The 23,456-nt window shown below is 38.1% G+C and overlaps 1 protein-coding gene across 1 annotated transcript in view; it reads right to left on the bottom strand.

The window, feature by feature from the left end:
• DNAH10 (dynein axonemal heavy chain 10) overlaps window positions 1–23,207 on the bottom strand; it is a 57,271-nt gene extending 34,064 nt beyond the window's left edge. The window contains exons 1-31 of the mRNA XM_052796717.1: window positions 22,979–23,207; window positions 22,539–22,646; window positions 20,834–20,979; window positions 19,918–20,023; window positions 19,236–19,351; window positions 18,525–18,750; window positions 17,661–17,818; window positions 16,720–16,950; window positions 15,872–16,062; window positions 15,222–15,420; window positions 14,272–14,466; window positions 13,462–13,632; window positions 12,532–12,708; window positions 12,012–12,185; window positions 11,195–11,364; window positions 10,377–10,528; window positions 9,806–9,970; window positions 8,905–9,112; window positions 7,846–8,002; window positions 6,174–6,650; window positions 5,867–6,025; window positions 5,420–5,536; window positions 5,245–5,347; window positions 4,837–5,015; window positions 3,950–4,161; window positions 3,477–3,633; window positions 2,802–3,035; window positions 2,576–2,698; window positions 1,547–1,780; window positions 796–1,019; window positions 29–298 (exon numbers count right to left, since the gene is read on the bottom strand). Coding sequence (XP_052652677.1) covers window positions 29–298; window positions 796–1,019; window positions 1,547–1,780; window positions 2,576–2,698; window positions 2,802–3,035; window positions 3,477–3,633; window positions 3,950–4,161; window positions 4,837–5,015; window positions 5,245–5,347; window positions 5,420–5,536; window positions 5,867–6,025; window positions 6,174–6,650; window positions 7,846–8,002; window positions 8,905–9,112; window positions 9,806–9,970; window positions 10,377–10,528; window positions 11,195–11,364; window positions 12,012–12,185; window positions 12,532–12,708; window positions 13,462–13,632; window positions 14,272–14,466; window positions 15,222–15,420; window positions 15,872–16,062; window positions 16,720–16,950; window positions 17,661–17,818; window positions 18,525–18,750; window positions 19,236–19,351; window positions 19,918–20,023; window positions 20,834–20,979; window positions 22,539–22,646; window positions 22,979–23,207 — 5,768 coding nt within the window. The remainder of the gene's footprint in view (window positions 1–28; window positions 299–795; window positions 1,020–1,546; window positions 1,781–2,575; window positions 2,699–2,801; window positions 3,036–3,476; window positions 3,634–3,949; window positions 4,162–4,836; window positions 5,016–5,244; window positions 5,348–5,419; window positions 5,537–5,866; window positions 6,026–6,173; window positions 6,651–7,845; window positions 8,003–8,904; window positions 9,113–9,805; window positions 9,971–10,376; window positions 10,529–11,194; window positions 11,365–12,011; window positions 12,186–12,531; window positions 12,709–13,461; window positions 13,633–14,271; window positions 14,467–15,221; window positions 15,421–15,871; window positions 16,063–16,719; window positions 16,951–17,660; window positions 17,819–18,524; window positions 18,751–19,235; window positions 19,352–19,917; window positions 20,024–20,833; window positions 20,980–22,538; window positions 22,647–22,978) is intronic.
• Window positions 23,208–23,456: the final 249 nt, after the last annotated feature.

Raw genomic sequence — 23,456 nt, 5'->3', positions numbered from 1 at the left:
TCTCAATAGGTTGGGGGGCAGCATTTACCTGTCTCTTACAAATGTATCGACAATGTCTCTGGCATGAACATCAATAATGAGAACACTGTTGTATTTTTTCCTGTCGTTTTTGCTCAAAGGCATTGTAATGCGGGTAACGAGGTCATCAATTTGCTTATGCATTTTTTTAGCATAAAGTTTCATTGCCTGTTTTTCTCCCTTCTTCACTTTCCGAAAGACATCCTCTACCTCCCAAGTCCACCACACTTGATTAGCAGCCAGCACCATCATGCCTTGGTAGAGTAACATCCAATCAACTCTATGGGAAATACACATAGTGAGGGAGTCTGAGTTACTGTTTATTCTAAGTAACTGAGCAGGACAGGAAAAAAAGAAAAAAAAAGAAGTTCCTTCTATTTCTGCAACAACTGCAACACGAGCCAAACTCTACAGACGTGTACAGAATTCTGTCAAGGTATGCTGTAGTATTTCAAAAGCCTAGGAAATACTCTGATAGAAAAGCTGCCTATTCCATGTGTAAAGATTGCCAAGTGGAATTCATAGTGAGAAAAACATACTGTGCACACAACAGTAAAAATAAAAACTCAAGACTTAGGAAATTACATACAATAGATAACACAATTTTTTCTGGTCAGTTAAAACACTACATATGCATGTATTCATATACCTCCACATACAGAAATACAGGCTAAATTGTGTAAACATTAAAAAATTAAGTCTTTATTTTTCTATATTGCTACAGGCTCATAATAGCGTATAAGGTATTTGTGTTATCCTTGACACTGATCATTTCACCTGCTTCTATCTTCACAGTATCGAAAAATAGCTTCCTTAGTAAGGAGTCTGTTCGTTCGTCTCATTTCTGCCAGCACTGCTGTCATCCAGTTCTCCACTCTGCCTTCTGCAGCTACAGCCTGCCGGAACTCCATCACCTCCCCCTCAGCTGAAATCATGGCTGTTGCAATTTTCACATCACTATCACCATCCTTAAACCTCAAGGAGGCTATGTTATCATACATCTGAAATGCACCAACAAAGAAACTCACTGGCATTTTAGAAACAAAGCTTCAGAGATTTAAGTGTATCTAGCCCCCATTTAATCTTGAAAGAAAACTTTCATGGTCTCTAAAGAGAAATGAACCTGACTCTAAGTAATCAAATACAAATGTTGATATATAGCTCAGCAGTCCAGCTGCAGAGTTAACAAGCAGATGGTCTGGCCCAAATTACATTGATTTTTCTTTTCTAGAAAATAAAGATCTACCAGGAGCTACCGGAAGATTCTTTAATGACTGATCATTCTGGTGTATCTTGAATGTTCCTCTACCAACATTCCTCTACCATAACTGCTACTGGCCAGTATGAGAGCCAGGAGAGACTATCAATCAGATTTGATTTGGTTATTCAGAGCTTCTTCAAGATGCTGCCAGGATGCTCTTTGTATGCAATAAACATTAGCACACCCTTAACAGCATGTACAGTATAGTCTGTTAAACTTTTTAAAGCACCTAAAAGCAAAAGCACTGTGGAAAGCCAGATGTTGTACCTTTATCATGTGTTCCTGGACACAAAGTGGGCTACTGCTGCCAAGGATACTAAGCAACTCCTCATCAGATATAAAGAAAAATCTTGGGAAAGCATTTCGCTTGGAATCCAAATAATCATTCAAGCTTTTCTGACATTTCTCCAGCACATCATTTATATGATGGAGGTCTGACAGACGATTTAGGGCTTCACAGGATTTTTTTATTGTTGGTTCTTTTACAGTTTCATCCATTATCTACACAGGGAGAAAATAAAGTTTAGAAAATACTGAACAGCAAAGGATTATACTAAATTATATTTAACTAGTGACAAAGCACACAAGCAGCACAAGCAGTATAGGTTCTTACAGAAGTGAACTAGACAGAGTTTTAAATATGGTTTCCTATTGCTGCAGTGCTGTATGAAAACACGAAGACAGTATGCTTTCAAAGCTGAGACCATCGAGATACTACTATAAAAGCAACTGTAAGCAAGACAAGCCTGTATCCCAAGTCATGCAAGCATAAGCATATACCTGACCTTGCTCCTGTATACAGTGGTACATCAAGTGAAGGACAAACACAGAATTTCAGAATCACAGTACTATCTCAATTTTGCAGATGGGAAAAAGAAAAGTAAGCCGTATTCATACTGGGAGTATGTGTTCAGTATGGGAACAGTGGCATTATATCAGCAAAGCCTTTTTAGCATGTATGTAGGTCCTCAACCTATAGAAACACATTTAAGGTTCTTATTATCATGGTAAAGGTAAAAAGATGTATCCAATGAAAGGAAATGGGGATTCTGCCTGCCCAGTACTGCCAGCCAAGGGTCACACCTCTGCCCAGCTTAGCTAAATCAGGAGAAGTCTTCTGTGTATGACAGATGTGAAGTAAAACACCAGAGTTCCTGGGTTCCCCAATCTCATATTCAATTCATTATAACATACCATTCTCAGTGTTACAAATGACAAAGACTACAGCTAACTATGAAACTGGAAGCAAAATGCACTAAATAATTCTGCTGATCACAAGTCAAGTCAGTTACTTGCCTTTTTAAACATCCTGTCTACGCTGTCAAATATTTTGGCTTCCTCTGGAAGCTGTGATCTGATATCTCCACCAATAAAGATGCTCTCCAGGTACATCCATTTTCTCTGAACCACCATCCAGATCTAAGACACAAATGTTACCATAAAAGAAAAAAAAAAATACAATTGAAAACCCTGATTATAAATAATAAACATTAATTATTTAGTTCAGCACTTCCCTGCCTACCTCAATTACTTCACCAATCAATGACAGAGTTTTTTCCCAGAGGTGAACAGTTGAAAGGAAAGGACCCACAAATCGACTGCTCAAAACACTCTGAAGATTGACATTGTTGTCATCAAGAATCTCTAAAATTTCATCTACAGATCCCAGAATAAAGCCTCGCTTCTCAGTGCCTTTGAAGTACATTTGTACAGTGAATTTCAGGTGTTCCCATGTTTCTGCTATTTCCTTCACACCCTGCATGTGAGCATAAAAAGGTGCACGTTTTAGTCTTCAAAAACTAGAGAACTATAATCTTAGCATAAAAATTAAATCAATTAATTAAGCAAAATTTTTGCACAGATTTTCTAACTCTGGTTTATAAAGAATGGTCTATTTCAAAATATCATGGTGGAAACAGAATGGATCCTTCTTCAGATCCTTTTTCCTAGGCCAAACTTGCTTATTGTAATAACAGATATCTAATATATTGCTGCCAAAGCCAAGAGAGCTAGGATTCTGTGCCATGTGGTAGCTTATTAACAGAACTACTGATCTTAGTTGCCATCAGTTACATCATGGCAGCTCCCTGAAGAGGGCCAAACCTGCTGTCATGCCAATATAAAAATCACAAATAAAACACAGACTGTTGTCATCTGTGTCTTTTTAATTTTATTATGATTTTTTTTTTTACATTACCTTCTCAATGCTAAGTTCCTTAACAGCAGTTCCAACTATTTCACTGATAACATCTGAGTGTCTGTGAAGTTCCATAGCAAACATATTCTCCAAAGTGAATGTTTCTGTTGTCATTTCAAAACTTGTTCCTGTTCTTTCCATAAGGTCTTGCCAATGCCTGTTTTAAATTGACACATCAACAATTCTACCAACCACCATGATACAGTAAAAATGAAAACAACTGTAATTTAATATATAATAATGAAACCATGTTTAGCACTCTACTATTTAAACAAGAACTAGTATTTTGAATACATAAAGTATCCTAGTCATCATAGTCACCTTGCATACTATTACACAAGTTCATTAAGTAGAAAGTGAAGTTTCAAGCTGCAGGACATGGCACGACCCCAGTAACTGAAATTAAAAGTTCTAACAAAACAGACAAAATCTTCCTATATATGGGAAATGGATTTAAATAAATCAAAGCAAACCTTTCTCTTAAAGCTTCATTTTTCAAATCAAGCAACAAAGGAATGGAGTCTTGAAATGCCTTCATTTCTGTTTCCAAGTGAAAGGCTACTGGCATATTGCGTACTTGTTTGGGCAGCTTTCGAAGGGCTTTAAGATATCCTTCGATTCCTTCCTGAAGAAGCTGGACATTGAGGTTTATCCAGAGTGTCTGAGACCATTCCTTTTTAGCTGCCTGGGAACAAGGTCATCAGGAGGAAAAAAATCATATTTCCTGTTAGTTCTGACCAAAAGAAAAAATCTTTCCACTACAGTAGGACCTAGAGACCACAGTCAGGATGCAGATGTAATTGTACTAACATTTTACAAACAGAGGAAGAGACAGGGTCATGTCCAAGACATATTCATAGCTGAACACAACCAGTTGTGTAAGAAATAATCAAAAGGAAATATGGAGAACAGGAAAAGCATCCTTAAGAGCATACTTTACAGGGCATTTTAATTTTGGAAAAATAAAACTTATTAAAAAATAGTTAAGATCAATTAAAGCCTGAGATACCCATTGTCACCTGTACACATATTATATCCAAAAGTAATTCCACTGAAATGATCAGGAAACTTGTTCAGCAAAATGCCACCCAATAATTATTAGGGGGGTGGGAGGTCTGCTGCTATCTGAGAAGAGTATGTGTTTGGTCCACTATGGAGGCATTGTTAGTCCTGTCCTAATACCATTAAAATCATTTCATGGCAATAGTCAATTACAGGTCGCAGCTTATTTCATGCAAAGGCTTAGAACAGAGTTGATAGTAACTAGAGGACAATGCAGCCTCTTCTTCTCTCCCCCACCTTTTCTGTATGTATGTGCACGAATACGTGTGTGTCTGTGTATACACAGTGCAATACTTACTCTTTGTAATTCATAAATTTCATAGATCTGCTTTAGATTTTTCATATCATTCTGTGCTTTCATTAAGTCAGGGTACACTGTAACTGGCAAGTCAAAAAGTTTCTCAACACTGCCCAGTTCCTGACGAATTTTTTCCAGTTTTTCCACTTCTTTTTCAAAAATGGCCATGAGTTCCAATCCTGGGAAAGGAGAGGAATTTTCTAAACAATCCCAGGGATCATGGGGAATAAATAAGACAGCATTTGCATATAGACTGTAGACGTTATAGTATTAAAAATGTCACATTCCTGGTTGATCAGTTTGTATGTTAATAACGAAAGCACAATTTTCTTGTTTTACATAAAATGTGAAGAATTGTCCAAAGACTAATATTTTAAGACATCACTTTACACACATTAATCCATTTACCTTTATCAAGATTTTCCCCAACAGCACCAGGCCCCTCGGTCATGAATTTATGGAAGAAATCTTCTATCTCTTTGCTGTAGTTCCCAATTTGTTGCTGTGTAATCTAAAGAGAACAGTGTTTAAATTGTTTTCCTTTCAATTTCTAATTTTTTTCAATATTAATTACAAATATTACCTTTGTGAATGTTCTTTTTATGCCTCCAAGGTTGCAATCAATTTCTGATGCTTCAAAGAAGAGAGTCTCCCACTTTTCCCTAATCTTGTCAGACATCTCTTGCTCTTCTTTAGCTACCTAAATCAAAACAAGTAACACCTCTCACAAGAAATAATTAGTCACAAGGAAGAGGGGAATATGTGCTTACATTATAAATTTGCAAAACACAAAACCAGCATTGAAGTGATCTGAATCAGATTTAAACACATGCAACGTCCATTTTAAAGTGGAGATACTGTTTTGAGAAGGGGATTTGGACTAGACTAGACAATCTCCAGATATCCCTTCTAACCTCAACAATACTGTGATTCTGTAAAATGTCTTAAAAGGAAAACATTTATTCATTCACATGTGAGGCATTTGTGCCCCTAGCTCAAATCTGAAATGTCTTATGAGACATGCACTTACTGGAATATTGTACATTGCAAGAGTTCGGTATCTCTCCCAGATGTCCAAGTATTTCAGTTCCACCTTGAAGGACATGCCTTTGATCTCTGCAATTGTGCCAAGGACAATTTTGAGATCTTCCAGGGAATCAGGAGGTCTCTTAAGACTCTGTGATAATATCTGTGAAAAGTAAAAATAATTTCCAGAAGCAACACTGACAAAGCAATTAGGCAGAATTATAATGATGAGTCAAACACAAAACACAAGTAAATAACATGCAGATTCATTTTCGGTTTATGTGAAAAGATAACAAACTGAAAATACCTACCTGAATCTCCTCCTGAAGACTGAAGAGTTCCTCTCTTGCAGACTCATTAAGCAACTTTCCAAGTGAAATCACCCAGCCTTTAGCATTCTCCTGCACCGTGTAGGCTAAAGGAGCCAGCTGAAGCCTAATAAATTGCTCATCTTTAATCAAGGGCTGTTGAGTCACTTCTTGAGCTACCTTCATATAGAACTGCAACTCTTCATCAAAGGTGATACAAGCAGGCTTTTCTGCAGCTAACCTCTCCATGACCGTGCCTTTGTCTAATTTCCACAGCAGGTGGTACCTCTTCCATTGGTTCGAATACTTACTGAGAGAAGCCATGAGTTTGTGGACATTCTGAGTGATGAGAACAGCCTGTTCAATTATCAGAGGGTTCTGGGAGATATCACTGTAAAAGCTGAAAGTGATAACACTGTCTTCGTCAACATGCTGAGGAGGGCATTCAAGACATGTACCATGCATCCATCGTACAAAATGCTAGAGTTTTCAAGACAGGGTTGAAAAACAGTTACTTTGTAGAGAGTCATTTTAGTCAAATCATTCATAGAATCATAGAATCATGTAGGTTGAGAGCTTTAAGGTCATTGAGTCCAACCATAAACCTAACACTGCCAAGACCACCACTAAACCATGTCCGTAAGTGCCTCATCTACATGTCTTTTAAATACCTCCAGGGATGGCGATTCAACCACTTCCCTGGGCAGCCTGTTCCACTGCTTGACAACCCTTTCTGTGAAGAAATTCACCATTAGTTAGGAGACTACGTAGGAAGTGGTGTGAATGATTTCTCAAATCAATTGTTTTTCTGACAGCAAGAAAAGAGATTACATTTTCCCATAAATTTGAGAGAAGAGTTAATTTCATCCTAACAAAACCTTTCTGTGCATTATTCGGTCTGCTTTTAAAATCTCCGCTGAGCAACAATGTAGCATGACACAGATAAATAGGTATTAGATCAAACAGGCTGGATGCAGCAGTGGAGCAGAACAGCAAATCTGAGCATAGGAAGCACACTTAATCTAAATTTATTCATTTCAGGTGACATCTGGAATCATTTCTCCATCAGCACAGGGCAGGCACACTGCCACAATATTTGGCTTCTTTTCTGGAAAGCAGTTCAATGTGAACATACTTGTGCAGGGAAATATTGCTACATCTTTGCCAGCAAGCCAGATATTTTGTCTGCTGTAAACCTGCTGTCCTAGATGTGTCCTAGATGTCCTTCTCCCAACATTTTCTGAATGTTTTTTCTGCAGCTTTTGAGGAGAGCTGTAATATAGAGAAGGCTACTCACATTCCTTATTCCACCAGCTTACTCATACATCAGAAAGCAACATCTGCAGTGCAATCTGAAGAGTATATCCTTCTGATGTATGCTGATTTATAGAACCAAATCATGTCCTTACACTGACAAAACTGCTGAAAACTAACAAATAATTTTGCCTGAGTAAATTTCGCATGAAGCTTTACGGTGATTTTTTTCCTTTGTCATCAGTTTGTAAAATTAGGACAGTCTGTAAAATTAGAACAATGTACTGGATATTTTGATTTCAAGATAAAGCAATATGAATCTTCCCTTTGACATTTATGTTTGCCCAAATGTAAAGCAAGATTAATTCATTATAATCACAAGCAAACTCTGGCAACAAGTAAATCTTTATAAAAAAATCACCTCAGTGACCTCAACACAGTCTCGGATACATTGTACAGTCATCTTGTCAATCTCACTTGCATTAGGTTGCAAAATTATCTCAGGAACAGATAAAATAGCTTCTGTTTGGAAGAGTGGCACATTTGCAAGAATAGCTGCATTAAAAGCCTGCAAATTCCTGGGAAAGGAAAAAAATCATGTTAAAGGTAGAAATAATCAGGTGCTGTCCCCCATGGAAATGCCCAACAGAGACTGCAATTATCAGGTATGTGCTTAGATATGTAAGCAGATCTGTCTGAAGTCAGTTACCACCAATTTCAGTTTGAAACACTGATGTGTATCAAGGCAAAATTGTCCTGCTAATACTGATTTAATGCAAAAGCTTGACTAGCTAAAAGAAGCTATTGGAAGGAATGAATGGGGATACCCTGGTGCAAAAGGACCCTGAGACTATGGTCAACTCCACTGCAAGAGTCTAGTCAGGAAAGCACAATGAAGTCAGCTGAGCATGGCCCAGACTACAAAGACATGGATGATGAGAAGAAGAGATGGCTGGGAAGCTTTTATAACCCTGCAATGCTCTATTGTAATAATATCTAGCTTATACTATAAGCCCTTATAATATCTTGCTACAGGAAACTCCTTGGCCCCAGCTACTGCAGAACATGTGAAGTAAAAACCAGCAAACCTTTGTTCTTGTACTGGTGTCTCCTGCATTACAGGGATGCATCTGGCATCCACACACCAAGTTCTCAAAATTGTATTTTTTAGTAAAACCAAACCTTGATTTAAAAAATAAACCAGGGATATGCAACTACACACACTGCAGAAAATGTATCTTATTTCTCTCTTCTGCCAACAACATGCCAATATCCATTTTCTCAGAATTTGGGTTTCTCCTGTACCTTGTTATCAGTTCTCCATTCTTCACACAAAAAAACCAGTACAAATACAAATCTGTCTCAAACTGCAAATCACTGAGGTTTTCAAACAGAATATCAGTATACATATTGATGAACAGATCGAGAAAAACCTGAAGATGAAAGACTGAAAATCCATTAAAGCAAACAGTTGACTTACTTCACAATTAACTGTGTCAACACCTGATAAATTCTATTTTCCCAGTATGCATAATAGGAAGTTAATTTTGGAGATTTGCCACTGTTTGTATTGGCAACTCGTCCTTCCACTTTTATTAGCAATTGTGGAATTGCAGAATACTTTCTAACCATGTGTGCCACATCTTTTGCTCTTTCACACTTAACATACTCAAAAAATTCTTTCGCTTCTGTAAAAGATACAAAAAATAGCGTTATTAACTGCAAAAGACCTAACAGGCTTGCATACTGGAATAATTAGCTGGGCTTTATTTGTGAACATGAAATTGATCTTTTATACTGATAAAAAATATCTTTACTTATTAATGCTTAATTTATTAATATTTCAGCCCTATGATTTTATATGGATTCAATTATTTAATAGCAACCATTAGATGTAAAAGTAACCTTTTTAAGACTTACAAAGCATTGCAAGAAATTTGATCCATCACCCAGTCACTCAAGCAACAGGGGCACCTGGGAGACAATCACCTCACTGCAATTTCCATCTGAGGCAACCAGTTCAGTTCAGACAGCCCAGAAGGGAGCTGACACTCCATGCAGATTGCAGCTCTAAGACTACACTACTGCATACAAGAAGGATAAGGAAATCAAAGGAAAGCTAGGGGAAAAGTGATCAAAAGCAAGGTAGGCACAAGTCAAATGATCTACCTGTACACTCATCTTTATGTTTCTCTCATTGACAACATCAGCTTTAGGGTACTGAAGCTCTGCTTGTGCTTCCTTTGTTATACCATGAAATACTACTGTAACTAGTTTTGGTAACGATTAAAAGGGTTGATCCTAGCAACTAAAAATGCAAATTAGTAGACAGAGCAAAATAAAACACCACAGACCTTGGAAATAAAAATATAAAGACTTACCAGGAAGCTCATCACCATTTTTTGAAAGCGGAAACTTAAAGAGATTTGTTGATTCTATGAACAGAAGTTTGTTGCTTATGTCTTCAGAATGATTATGAATCTGATGGACAAGTGATTCAAACTTTCTGATGGCTCGCATACATCGGACAATAAAGTCACCAATACCTTGAAATAAATCACAACCATTTGTGGTTTTTTTCTTTTAACAAATATTTCACCAGTGCATCAAAATTGCCACAACCAGATGTGTTTTATCTCTGAGAATGAACTGATGCTCTGCAGAAAGATAGATGATTTCTCACCTAATCCTTCATCTAGCTCCCTTACAGCTGTTATCTAAGGGTCTCTATCCATTTCCACTCAGTGTTTTAAATATAATAAAAACATAAGAAACACCCTGCTGGATCTGAGTTTGTCTAACTTACTATTCTGACCCTGACCGTGGCAATAGGATGTACCACTTAGGGATACATTGCTGTCATATGACGTAAAAAATAGAATGCAGAATTGAAGAGATTTTTTTAACTGAAAACTGATATCTAAGGCCTTTTTCAAATAGCATCTCCATTACCTAAGGAGTTCCAATTGAGTCTTCTGTGCCCTGATTTGAATACTCTCCACAGTTCTTGAATATGGTCATCAAGAAGTTTGGTTTCTGCCTCATTCAGTGTTCCCATTAGTTTGTGATAGTGATCCAGCATGTTTTTCAATCTATTTGTATACCTAAGGAGTGTAAGAAACACAACAACAAAACATAAAAATCATGATTTTCTGGAAATACAGCTCGGAACTCAGATCAAAGAGCAGATCACTTCCATCATTCTGTTCAGACTTCCATATAAAGCAAAATTTGCTTTAATTTCATATGGCTCCAATAGTAGCTAGACAAACCTTTCCTGCCTCAACTCAGGAAAAGTTTTTAAGACAGCCTCAGTTTGAAGCACATAGGTTAACTCAACAGGTGAACTTTAAAATCCAGTTAGGGCTCTTATCAGCATACCTGTGTGCTGAAGGCCTGTGGTAATTTAGGCAAAAGTGACTTATCCAAGGCTGTATAAGAAGAAAGCAGCAGTGAGTTTAAATGTAAGCTGAAATCTAAATGGCACTAAATTAATTGCAAAACAAATTACTTTCCTGGTTTTTCCTCAGATTTTGATGAGATGTTAATTTGTATAACATAGTCCTACAGGGTAAAGGATGCAGACAGCGCCAGAGAAAAGCTTATTAGTGCAACTTGGCCATTAGTAATTTTACCCTTAAAAAAAAAATCACTAAGAGCTCTCATATTTCCAAAATTTGATGACTCAGGGCCCATTCTGGTTTGGAGTGAAATCACTTGAAACACTGCCATAAGTCTGTATGCGAGCAGATACTCTGTTACAGCCTTACCTAAGATATTTTTCTTCCTGTAATGCCACATATCTTGCTATTTCTGGGACTGGAAACCCTAGTTGTTCCATGTACTTTGTTTCAATGATAATCTCTTGGAGTATGGGAGAAAAATTCACTATGAAGCGAACATTTTTCTTTGTGGTGACAGGCTCCTCTGTTACAGAGCTCTACAACACAAGAAAGAGCAGCAGAAAGGAGGGGAACACCAAACCATTACAATGCAAGGAAAAGGTTAGGTCCTGGAGACATTTGATAAGGCCGTAGGTAAAAGTCAGAATGGCTGACATTCAAAGCTTGTCGAAATGCCTTTAAAATTTGATAGCAACCTCAGCATTCTAGTTTCAGAAATTATACACAACTACTTCTTCAGTGAAAGCTGATTACAAGTAACAAACCAAATCACCTCTGTTTACATACTGCTGCACAGTTACAACAGAAATCCTAGTGGAAGTTCATAGTCAGACAAAAGTTTAGCTAGAAAAGGATTCAGCATCATCTCTGCTGGGAACCTACCTCTACCTAACTTCTGTCCCAAGTTGTGTTGTAACGTCCCAAAGGTGTGGCACGAAAACCCAAAAATTAACAAGAATTACAGCACAGAACACATAGAGAAACAACATTCATCCATTTGCCAGGTCATTCAGTAACTATGTCTTATAAAGGACCACAAAAAATTCTGAGCTCAGAACTTTTGAAATTTTACTTTCAAAAACTGTGTTTAAAATATTATTCTTAGAAAAATCTCACTGACCATTAGATAGGTTTCAGTTCTTCCCCACAGAGAAGTCTGGTATACTATCTTCCTATATCTCACCTGCTCAAAAGTCTCTGGATTAACATGGGTTGCAGCCCCACCAGTGATGACAGTCAGCAAAGTATTTTTCAGCAACAGTGGGAGTATCTGTTCTGTCCCATCTCTCCACTGATTATATTTTTGATCTTCATATTCCTTCATCCTCTTGGCCACTTGAAGATACATTTGTTTTACCTAGAAAGGAAAATTCTGTATAACTCATTTTAAAGACCATCAGAAATGTTCAACTAACCTGTTTTAATATGGTTTCTAATATTTATTAGATGAGAGGACAAGTAATGCCTTGTAATTAATGCAGGCAATGGAGAATTCAGGCTTTTGAATTCCATCATTGATTCTGTCACTGTCTCTCTGGGAAACAGTGGGAAAGTCCCACTCAGCTTTTCACGTCAAACATGTCTTGATGTGTGCAAAGACATTGTTGGAACTTCACCTTGCATAAGAGCACTTTCACACCTTTAGAAGAAGGGTATGAAGAAAGTATTTCTTCCTTCATTAAATATCAAAAGAACCAACATACTTCCTTTCCACGTTCACCAGCAAGCAACTCCTCCACTTCTTGAAATCGAATAATAGTGTGTTTGATCCGATAGAAAAGAGATCGGGACCAGTATATTGCTCCAGCCACTGGAGGATGATTCTTGTACAAAGGTGGATCCTTGAAGTTCTGAACAAAGATTTGCTTAACATTTGTGACCTAGAAAAAAATAAAATATTACAAAGAATCATTTCTCCACTTGCTTGTCCATGGTCAGTATCTAACCTGGTACACAGCACAAGCTCTGAAGCTAATTCCAGCAGCAGGATAAAAACAATTCTTCTTTTTTTTCATGCATCTCTTGTTTGTATTAATTGCATTACAGAGAATGTCTCCCTTTCTATATCTTGTGGAACTGCTATTGTGGCAGTATTTTCTGTAAGATTACCTTTTATCGTTAAACTCAACGTTCTTTGAAATATCAAGAAAAATGCTATGACATGAAAAGCTTTCCAACAGACAGGCTTCAACACGTCAGAAATGATTTCTGCCTTCATGCTTGATCTCTGACACCTTTTGGTTATACCATGAACTTGTCCTTCACAAGAAAGCTGTAGGGTGTGAAAGATGTATTTTCTCAGTAAGGAATTCTAAGGACTACTGTTGAACTGCTGTTCACAAGGTAAAGGAATAGCCACAAGCCTTGTTGCATTCACCGTACATGCAAACATCTTTCAGTTCCCATGCAGTGCCACACATATACAGATATGCACATCCATTTCAGCAAATTAACCATAGTATTTCTCCAATGGGCTCCAAAAAAGTGAGGGCAATTATGTTTATTTTGTAAAACTTTTCAGTCTTTCAGACAGTAAATGATGCTACACAGGTATTTAGACATATACACAGATTTATGATTTTCACTAGGTAAAGAGCTTCATGTACTACATAAGAAATCCTTAAATTAAATACCTCTTTACAGTATTGGTCCAAAATATCATTGAACTTCATCATCATCTGCTTATTAATGGTTTCACGAGAGCGGATGTGTTTGAAGTTTAACAGCATGTCAAATGCAGCTTCTGCTGATCGAAGGGTCTTAAAAGATTCATCAATAAAGTTTTTGGTCTCTTCTTCAATAACCTAAACAAAGGAATAATGCCAAGAAATCCTATCACTTAAAGATTCATCTTGCAAAACCAAAAAAGGAAGGCAAAATAAAAACACTTTTTCATAATAGTGGTCAAGAATATTTTTACTATTTTTTGTCTTATAAATTACTAACAAACTGATGGCTTTCCAGTGGGCTGCAGGAAATTAATGTTAATTAATGTGTCTGCTGGGCAGGTATATAAAACACAAAAAACACTGTAACAATTTGTACTTTGTGGGTATTCTTAGCTGAGGGGTGAAGCACTGAATGAATCCACAAAAGGAAGTTTTACTTCTTTGTAGGACATGAGTGAGACATGTCAGCACATGAGTACAGGGAGGTCATGTGTAGCCTCTGTTCATGCTGTAGCAATTCTGCCAATGAACAAAAAGTGTGCTTCACCAGTTTCAAGATAAAATGAAACTATAAACAAAAACAATTTGGAAACAGAATACTGACTTTAAAAATTGGTCAAATTCCTTATATTTTCATTTACATATTTATTCGTATATTCTTTTCTTTTGCAAACTTTTATTTTCTTTAAATGAAAATGTTAATATTCTAGAAGGTAGTTGTATATAGTAAGTAACGGGGCGGGGCGGGGGGGAATCACAGTGTATGGTACTTACTGAAACTTCTTCTCTAAATTCTTCCATAATTAATTTCCAGTCATGTGCACTTTTGACGCTAAAAGGGTCAAAAGTCAGTTCTTCCATAGGACTAATTAGTCCATTTACTCCTCTCAGTAGATCATCAACACGCTTTGGATCCCCTGTGACAGCTTTCAGTTCAGGACCAAATATATTGTAAAACTCTTCAATAACCTGTGTAATTCAGAAAAACATACCAGAAGGCTTTATTGTTAATGGTTTTTTTCCTGCCATTTAACACATCTTTGTGATATTATTTCCTTTAAAAAATAAAAACAGCTCAGAGAATGATCGATTTGTGCTGTGATTTACATTTTGTGTATTTCTATACAAGACACTAAGTAGCTTTATGGAAAAAAAAAACCACTCTACAGGCCCAACACTTCAGTTGTTAAAACAGATAATACTCAGTTATTACTCTTTTTTATTCCACTTTTCACATAAGCAGTTTTTACATACACAGTCTATAGCATCTGACCATTGATGGACCACTAATACCCTGACTTAAATTAGCCTAAACATAGCATCTCTCCTTTCGTATGTTATCCTGCAATTGATATACTGATTTATATATAGTGAAATTTTATATGATAGTATACTTTAATGGTTATTTTATCTAAAATTATATCATTAAGCCAGCAACCCATGAAAACTGCAAATCTGTGAAACAGTTGTTACAAGTCTGTATGTTGGTAACAGCAGCGTACACAGTAGTATCTTTCCTCAACCAGTACCTTGAGAAGAGTTATTTCGTCTCAAGCGTTAAGTGCAGCTTTGTTGGAATCAAATGCACTGCTCAGGTCTTAAACACAAAACCACTCACAAAACTAAAGGCTGTTAACATTTCAACAACCACAGTACAAAAGAATCTCCTCTACAGAATAGGACACTGATCACATAATCCCTTTATTCATTGTCTATATTACTACCTGCAAAATATCATACAGATCTTGACAGACTGAAGTCATATAATCTGTTTTTTCAAATAAACGTTTTCGGTCAAATTCCCAGTGTTGCTCTCTTCCTGATGCTTCAATTTGGGCACGAACAGCAAAGTAACATTTCTTCCATTCTTCAAGAGTGCTTTTGGCTTCTGCTATTTTCTTTTTTGCAGCAGCTCTATCTTCTCTATTAATCAAATCAAAACAGTTAATGTACTATAGATAGACAATTATATCTCGACTGGATTCTCTGGTTTAGCAGTTTCTAATTATATAAGATCTAGGCAAAACTTGTAACTGTGAGGTCTTAATTTTCAATGTGACTGATTTTGAAAGGAGATATTATTTCAGGACTGATTTTGATTATATTTATGCCACTTTTTTACCACTATAATTCTGTTGGGTTTATTGATTCATGTCCTTTCAAGACAAAAGAGGACAAGCACCTATTTCTTCAGGGCTTATTCAGTAATTTATGAAAATTACAAAATAAATTGACTTTTAATTGACCTAATACAACTTCAGATAGTGAAAAATGCTGAAATCAATTTGATGAAAGTGTTATCTACTGCACTTCATGTAAAACAAGCAAAGCTTTTAATAAATACAGCCTAGTTAAACAGGAATCCAGCACTTACTTAAACAGTGTGTGTAAATCCACAACTTTGTACACTCTTGTTGAAATTTCCCAGGCAATTCGTTCCATAAGGGGTACCATCCGTTCATCCTTGTTGTAATGCCGCGAGATAAGCCATACCATTCTCAGGGCATTCATCAGTGAAGGAATTGTATCCAAGACAACATTAAACCCAGTGCCGTATGTTAAATTCTATTAAATGTATTATAAATATTGTGAATAGGATGTCATGAAAATACACAAATTCATATTCAATAAACCAATATTTATTTGATAGATACCTGAAGTTAAGAAAGTCTGTGACATTATTAAATAAATAACCCAGTCAAGGAAACACCCTGGTGCCTAAGTAACATGCACGGTTAAGGATGTGCAAATCTACAACTATTGCTCCAAATGCTTTTTAGGTCCTGTCTCCTTAATATTCCCTTTTCTGTAAAAGATGTCCCAAGACTGGTTTTGGCTCAACAATTTATTTGGATGTTTGGATGCTCTTCAATAAAACTTAAAAATTGAGACATTAGCTGTAATCAGTGATAGAAGCTACCTCAAAAATGAAGCAGAGAAATCTTGGTTTTCCCCAATTCAGCTATGCTATCAAATTCTCCCAAGGCTATGATTTACAAACCAAGCTGTTCACAGCTCTGGGCTTCTGCTTTCAAATATTAGAACAACTGTAACTCAAACAAAATAGGCAAGACCTTTTTTTTGTTAAATATAAAAAAGCTAAAGTACATTTTTACTGCTAATAAAAAGTAAAAATTAAAGAAGACATTATTATATCAACAGAGAAACCAAACTTAGGTAACCACAGTTAAAACTTCACAAAGTTTTGTTAAAGATACATACCTTTAAATGGCGTTCGAGAGTTGAAAGAAACTTGACATTATCTAGAGCTTCCACATGATGTTTTCTAAGGTCACTTAAGACTATCTGTAAATCTCCACTATGCTCAGATTCAGCTTCCTGTAATATTTCCAAGACTTTTTGCACTTCTGGAAGGTTTATCTGTTCAGTAAGAGCACTTAAAGTACTATTTCTTTCACGCCAGAGGTCAACTTCTGCAAGTGGACCATTACCCTACAAGTAATGTGGAATAAAATTACCATTATGCAAAAGTGAAAACCTATAACCAGGACTATATTTGTTCCTTCTTTTCAATATGCTCTATGCTGAGAAAAACCTGATACAATTCAACCATGCAAAAAACCCAGACAGAAGATCATCCTTGAAATCAAAAGTTTTACACATGCTGAAGGGAACAGCTCATGGGGAGTATATCCCTGAATTGGAGCTGGAGAGTCTGTGCTTGCAAACACTTACACACAAGTAACTTTGTCGACATGAAATCCCTCAGTATGTTTAATGGTATTAGTCATATGTGCAAGTGTTTACAGAATCAGAACCTTACAATTGGATTTTTTTTGTTTGATGTGACTTCTTTCAAGCAAAAATATAGTTATCCCTTTAAAAAAGAAAACCACTGAAGCTTTTAAGATTTCATGGCTCTTTAGAAGAGTGCGGATAACAAAAGTGCCTTAGTTTTCCACAGTTATCCGGTGTGGGTAGGATCTGCAGTGAGTTACTTTATATTCTGTTTATATTCTATTTCCCAGAGTCACACAGTTCCTCACTACTTTTGTTCTACTTTACATCAATTAGTAAATGGCTTTCCAACAATCAGACATGAAGATGTATTAAAAGTGAGCTCAAACCATTCAAAGAGATTCTTGTGGGGAAATGAAGTAATGTCTCTGGGAATAAAAGTGTGGTGTTATAGGCAACATTACCTGTGGAACCTTTTTCAGTTGTTCCTCTAGAGCTGTGGATATTAATTTCTGCCAGGTCATTGCACAACTTTCCAGAGCTTCAACCACTTCTGGAACTGTGGCAAGAACAGTCACTTCTCCATCTAGATTTATAGTTGGCATCTCCAGTTTAGTATCTCCTATTGGCAGAAAAGGCACATAGAATTAACTGTCTTGTTCCATCAGCATTGGTAAAGTAACATCACTGAAATGGCTTATGCCTTCCATCTTGTTAGCTACTTGAGGATAGGTAACATACCACCAGCTCTGCCTATTTGAGAATATGGCAAAATACATCTAGTTGCTTGACAGTTAACACAGTGCAAAGAAAGATATATTCCTAGAAATAAATTAAAAGCTCTCAGCTTTCAAGCCTTAACCCAATCTCTATTAAGAATTAGGATTAGAGCTTTGCTGAAGAAGATTATCAATCTGCTTATTGTAGGTCACTACGCTCTTCTTAATGGCATGCCAGTAGCCCCTGTCAGAGAAGGGACGCTAAACAACACGTGAAAGTCTCGTTCGGTCTACCACTTTCCATACCCTGCTATGGTCTGAGTCCCCTGAACGTTGGTAAGCAATGAGGCATGTTTACCCTCTCTCCTATTCTTACTCCAGACTGCTTGAAAGAGTATCACTGATTTCATCCCTTTACCCACACTGCCTGCTATGCTACAGCGCAGTAAAAATACTACTATTATCAGCAAAGAAAAACTTGAATCAGGTCTGGAGCTTCCCCAGAAACTGTATGTATTTGCTGTTCTGTATAAAGCCAGTCCTAGATGAACCTCTTTCTACTGTCGTGTACTCTAACCAACACAGCGCTGACATAGGCAGAAAACTCGCCTTCAGTTTGTTGTATAGTCTGCTGAGTAACACTTAAGAATTTTTGCCCGTTCATTTGACTCTTATTCCTCATCTGAATATTACAGTATTCCACAGGCTGTTCTTTCTTTTCTGCAAGCTCAGTCTCAGGTAAATTCCTTTTTTCAGAGTCTGTGTTTTCACTATCTGGATGAAGGGAAGTTTCCTCAGTCTGCTGCTGACTATGGGAGAGAGCTGGTGAAAACTCCTGTAATTCAAACAGGTACCATAGATTAGATGGTTCATATTAAAAAAGACTACAGTAAAAGTCAGCTTACTAGCAATTCACTTAAGCATTGGATATGTTGTTCTAAAATTTAATTTAAGTGCATCTCCTTCCATGTTACCTCTTTAGCATCATTCTCTCTCCCTCAAGTTCTGCAGGGGAATAGCTCCAGTATGCTTTTACAAAAGCCTATCAGCACAAAAATAAAGGTATCTGGTGTCACACTCTTAAATGTTTCTCATATAGGGCCAGGCAATGAAATAATGCCCGTCTCCACATCTTTACAAGAATTTGGGAAACAAAATATCAAATAAGGATTAACAAAAACTTCTTTTTGGCATATGAAGGTCACTTATTAAATATTAGTATTTCTTATGCATAGTCCATATGGTCAGTGGAATACTAAACAGGCAAATCACTCATAGAAACACTCAAGACTCCATATATAACAGCTGTAACACATTTACCTGTGAGATGGCATTCTTTAGCATCAAAAGAGTATCACCAGTCAGTACACCAAACTTTATCACTTTAGGAAGAACCTCAATAGCTTCAGTCAGGTCATTAGGTTCAGTAACTCTTTCTAAACAGTATACAAACAATTAGCATAAATCTAATTATTTGACAGAGAAAGCATAAAGTCCTTTCCCTAATAAGTTAAAACTCCAATAAAACAAACTGTGTTTGTAATAAACTAGGTTTGATGCAAGTCACTTTCAAAACTAGTGCTGGTTTTAATAGTGCAGATGCTTTTTCAGACAGAGCAGTAAAATACTTAAGTGTCATCTTGTCATTGGTTTTATGATAAAAGTATAAACATTCAAAAGAATGAAACATGCTGCTGCTGTGTATCAGAATTTGAGTCAGGTCAGGAAGTCTGATACCCCAGTTGTGCTCATCACCACCTTACGGTCTAACTTCCACATACAGCTCCTCATCCTCAAAACACATTACACAGTTCTAGCAGTTGTAGTAACTAATTCCCAGTTTTCCTGATTCCCAGTTTTACTCTGAGAGTATTCCCACCCAGTTAATTAAGCTGGATATGCACTATCCTGAATCCCAGTCACTATCACCTTTTCTCAATGTGGAGTACTGTTTAATGCAAAGACTGAAAACACTGAGCCTGTAGTTATTCAGGGCACATACCTTTGGTATCTCTCAGAAAATATACAGTAAAATCTGTCTCAAATTCTTCAGGAATTTCATCAAGAACCACATAGAAACACACTTTGTCAACTTTCTGTTCTTGTAGCTGAAACAGAAAATAAGAAGGAAGTACGACTATTACCGTTTGCTGCCATGTTTCTTAACAGCAAGAAAACGTTTGCCTACTGTGAGCAATAGGACAGAATCATTAGTTTAACTGCATTATCTTCACATTGCTGTCCAAGTAAACTAACATAAATTAAATGTTAAAAAATCACTCAGCTAACAGTAAAAATCATCAGCTTTGGAAACAACGTTGATTTCCAGACCAACAGGACTAAAAGCATTAGTGCTTGAAACATAAGAAACCAGAGAGCACTTAAATGCCCGCCCCCCCCCGCCCTGTACTTTTCTGAGAATGTGCAAGCATCTACTCCCCTTCCACCTGCATCTGAGTCACAAACCAAGTTTAGTTAGAAATCCCAGACTTCATCCCGACCATCTAATTATGTAAAAGACTTGAAGTACAAAAGCCTTCATTCACTGTTCCTTACATGCTTCTCCCACGGTGTCTTTAGTAATTATTCTAACTGCAACTTTTCTTTTACAAGCAACTCTGGGAATAGCTAATGCAGTACCTCAGTAACTCACTGCTGCATTTTCTCACCAAAAGTCAGCATTTTGCCAAGTAAATTAACTTTGCAATATCTTGTCAATGTCAGAGGCTATGGCAGACACCACAGGCCATTGGTTTTGAATGGAAATTCCTGTTCTTGTAAAATGTTCTGTTCTGCTCTGAGTACTTGCTCTGCACTGTACCTCCTTAATTTGCCTACCAGTTTTACTGAAATACTTGCATCAGAAAGCCAGCATCTTCATATCCACAAAAGAACAGAGTGAAATACAACAGACTTACCTGCGATGTGTGTTCCATACTATCAGTTGTAAATCTTTGCTCCAGTTTACTCAATTCAGACTCACTAGAGAGAGTTGATAAGTGACCTGACACACTTTCATTGTCTGTAGATTGCAGAGGGGATGTCTTGCTTTTCTGAGCCATCCCTGAGAAAGAATAACACAAAAGACCTCAATTAAAGAACAGGTATTCCATGCATATAAGATAGACTCTTTGAATTTTCTTCTCAAACTAAAGGACTGAGCATTTTCTTCCATCTTCAGCATCACCTTTCAACTACCAGCCATCCAAAACTGGTGTTAATCGTACATTTTCCCATAGGACAACGCTATTGCTGAACTGAATCCAAATAAGCAAGTGACTGTATTGCATTCCACAGGTAATTGGTGTTTATTTAGAATATCCTTACCAGCATTTTCCAATGCAATTGATTTTTTAATGAAAAAGTAAGTAGATTAGCACATTTCAAGATGAAACCACTTTATAAAAGGAAATGCAAACAATTAAGGGTTTTGTCACGCCAGACCTATGATGTGGAAAATGCTTATAGTTATGTCATGACCAAGAAGTGATGGTGAAGACACTGTAACACAGGAACAACTGCATGAATTCCAGGGCCAGTCAAGAATTTCAAACTTTATTTTATACTGTCTTTCAGAAGGTGCACCATGCCTTCTTCCTCTTTCAGCACAGGCTTCTAGACACTTAAAGGAAGTGGAAAAGGCATAGTTGCATCCCCAGTTGGAAAGGTCATGCCCCTTTGTGTGCTGATATTATTATCAAGAAGTAATAATTCTCCCTGCTTTTAAGCATTAACCTGCAGTATTGCAGCTGCCTCCATTCAGAGGTGCAGAGTGGGAAGTTGAATTGTAAGTCTACTTACACCCATACCAGGCTTCAGCACTTAACTTCTGCGGTCCTATCTTTTTTGCACAGTATGAACAAAATTCTTTTATGGGTATAAAATACCAGGCCATGACTCTTTGCTTCTGCAACTAACTGTTTCAGAAGCTTGTGGGACTTGCACAGATACTGACAGCAGAGAAGAGAATAGAATCTCTGAGCCATGGAAAATCATTGCTCTCTTCTGACACCCTTTCTATCACTTTTCCTTTATTTTTTTCCAATTTTTTGTGAAAGGCTTGTCTGCAATACTGTGGATAAAGTAATGGACCAACCTTAACTCTTTACAGGACCACCAGTTTTATCCTCAACAAACTACATTGGAATAAAGAGGAGAGCTTGCAACTCTTAAGGGGAATTAATTAATTCCTACTAAAGGGAACATATTCATTCTATTTAATAAAATTAATCTCTAAAAATCTGAAATTATAAAGCCAGTGAAAGATGTCACAGACAAAGACTGGATGGAAGATCTGTGTGTGTCCACTGATTTTGTTCACCCCAGTCAGTCTTTTTCTTTCTATCAGTTTGGAAAAAATGAAATAGCCAAACTAGGATAGGTTTCTTTCAAATGAGCATCCTGAGGCAGAAGCTCTTGAGAAAACATTAGCCACACTGCCCAGGACACTATCCACAAAATCAGATCTGCTTTCCTGGGAAAAGCAGCTGTTACAGGTACTATAATAGCTGATGTTACAGATACTGCTGGATCTGCTTAAGAGAGCCATGTTAGCTAGTCACACTCAGTGCCCAGGGCAGTATGGCCTGCAATGACTACGCTTTGGTCACTCAAACCACCTACTTCCTTCCAACACCACAGAGGAGGCTGTTTCAGCCAACTGCTCAGGAAACGTGTTATCTGGGCCTTCCTCCTGCCGCTCATCTGCAAACTCATCTGTGTCACCTGTATCTGCACACACACAAAATGGGAGGAAAGCATGATATAACCACTGTGCAGTGGGGTCGGTGCAAATGCCACCAAGACACAACCACAGAAGAGGAAGGTCTGGAAATGGGTGGGACAGAAGGGGTTTAGGAGGACTGGACACAGCCCAAGGGATGGAGAGGCAGGGAAAGGGGTAAGGACAGGGGTAATGGGGCTAGGACTCAGCAGATGGGATAAAGAGGTGCCCAAGGGAGGGGGAAACAGGCAGCTGGGGAGGGAAGGACAGAGCGAGGGGGCTCGGGGTCAGGCAGTGCCCAGGGCAGGGCTCAGCGGGCCGGGGCAGCAGAAAGCCTCACCCACTGCCTCCTCGCCGCGCCGCTCGGCCCGCAGCAGCAGCAGCGCCGTGCCCGCCTCGCTCTCATTGTCCCTGTCCTCGGTGCCGCGATCGAAAAAGCGCAGCACAGTCCGTGCCGCCTGGCCGCCGCCGCGGTTCAGCAGCTCCTCGAAAGGCGCCGGACTGGTCAGCCCCAGGACGGCGAGCACTCGGTCCCGCAGCCACTGCAGCCGCACATCGTCCAGGCTCATGGCGGCAAGCCCCGGGGCCCGCCCGACGCCTGCCGGTGGTCACGGCAACGGACCGGGGCGGAGCGACGGCCACCGCCCGCCCAACGCCCGCCTCAGGGGGCCGCCGCCCGCCCAGCGCCCGCGTTCCCGCCGCCCCTCACGGGCGTTCTTTTACCTCAGCGCCGGCCACCCCGCGGGCTCTGAGCCCGTCTCGGCGGGAAACAAGCGGAGCTCCTTAGTCAGAGAGGACACGGGGGACCGGCAAGGGCT

Source organism: Harpia harpyja, chromosome 9 (assembly GCF_026419915.1).
Source record: "Harpia harpyja isolate bHarHar1 chromosome 9, bHarHar1 primary haplotype, whole genome shotgun sequence".
Taxonomy (NCBI): domain Eukaryota; kingdom Metazoa; phylum Chordata; class Aves; order Accipitriformes; family Accipitridae; genus Harpia; species Harpia harpyja.
The sequence above is the reverse complement of the archived record's forward strand: the minus strand, read 5'-3'. Positions and strand labels throughout refer to the sequence as shown.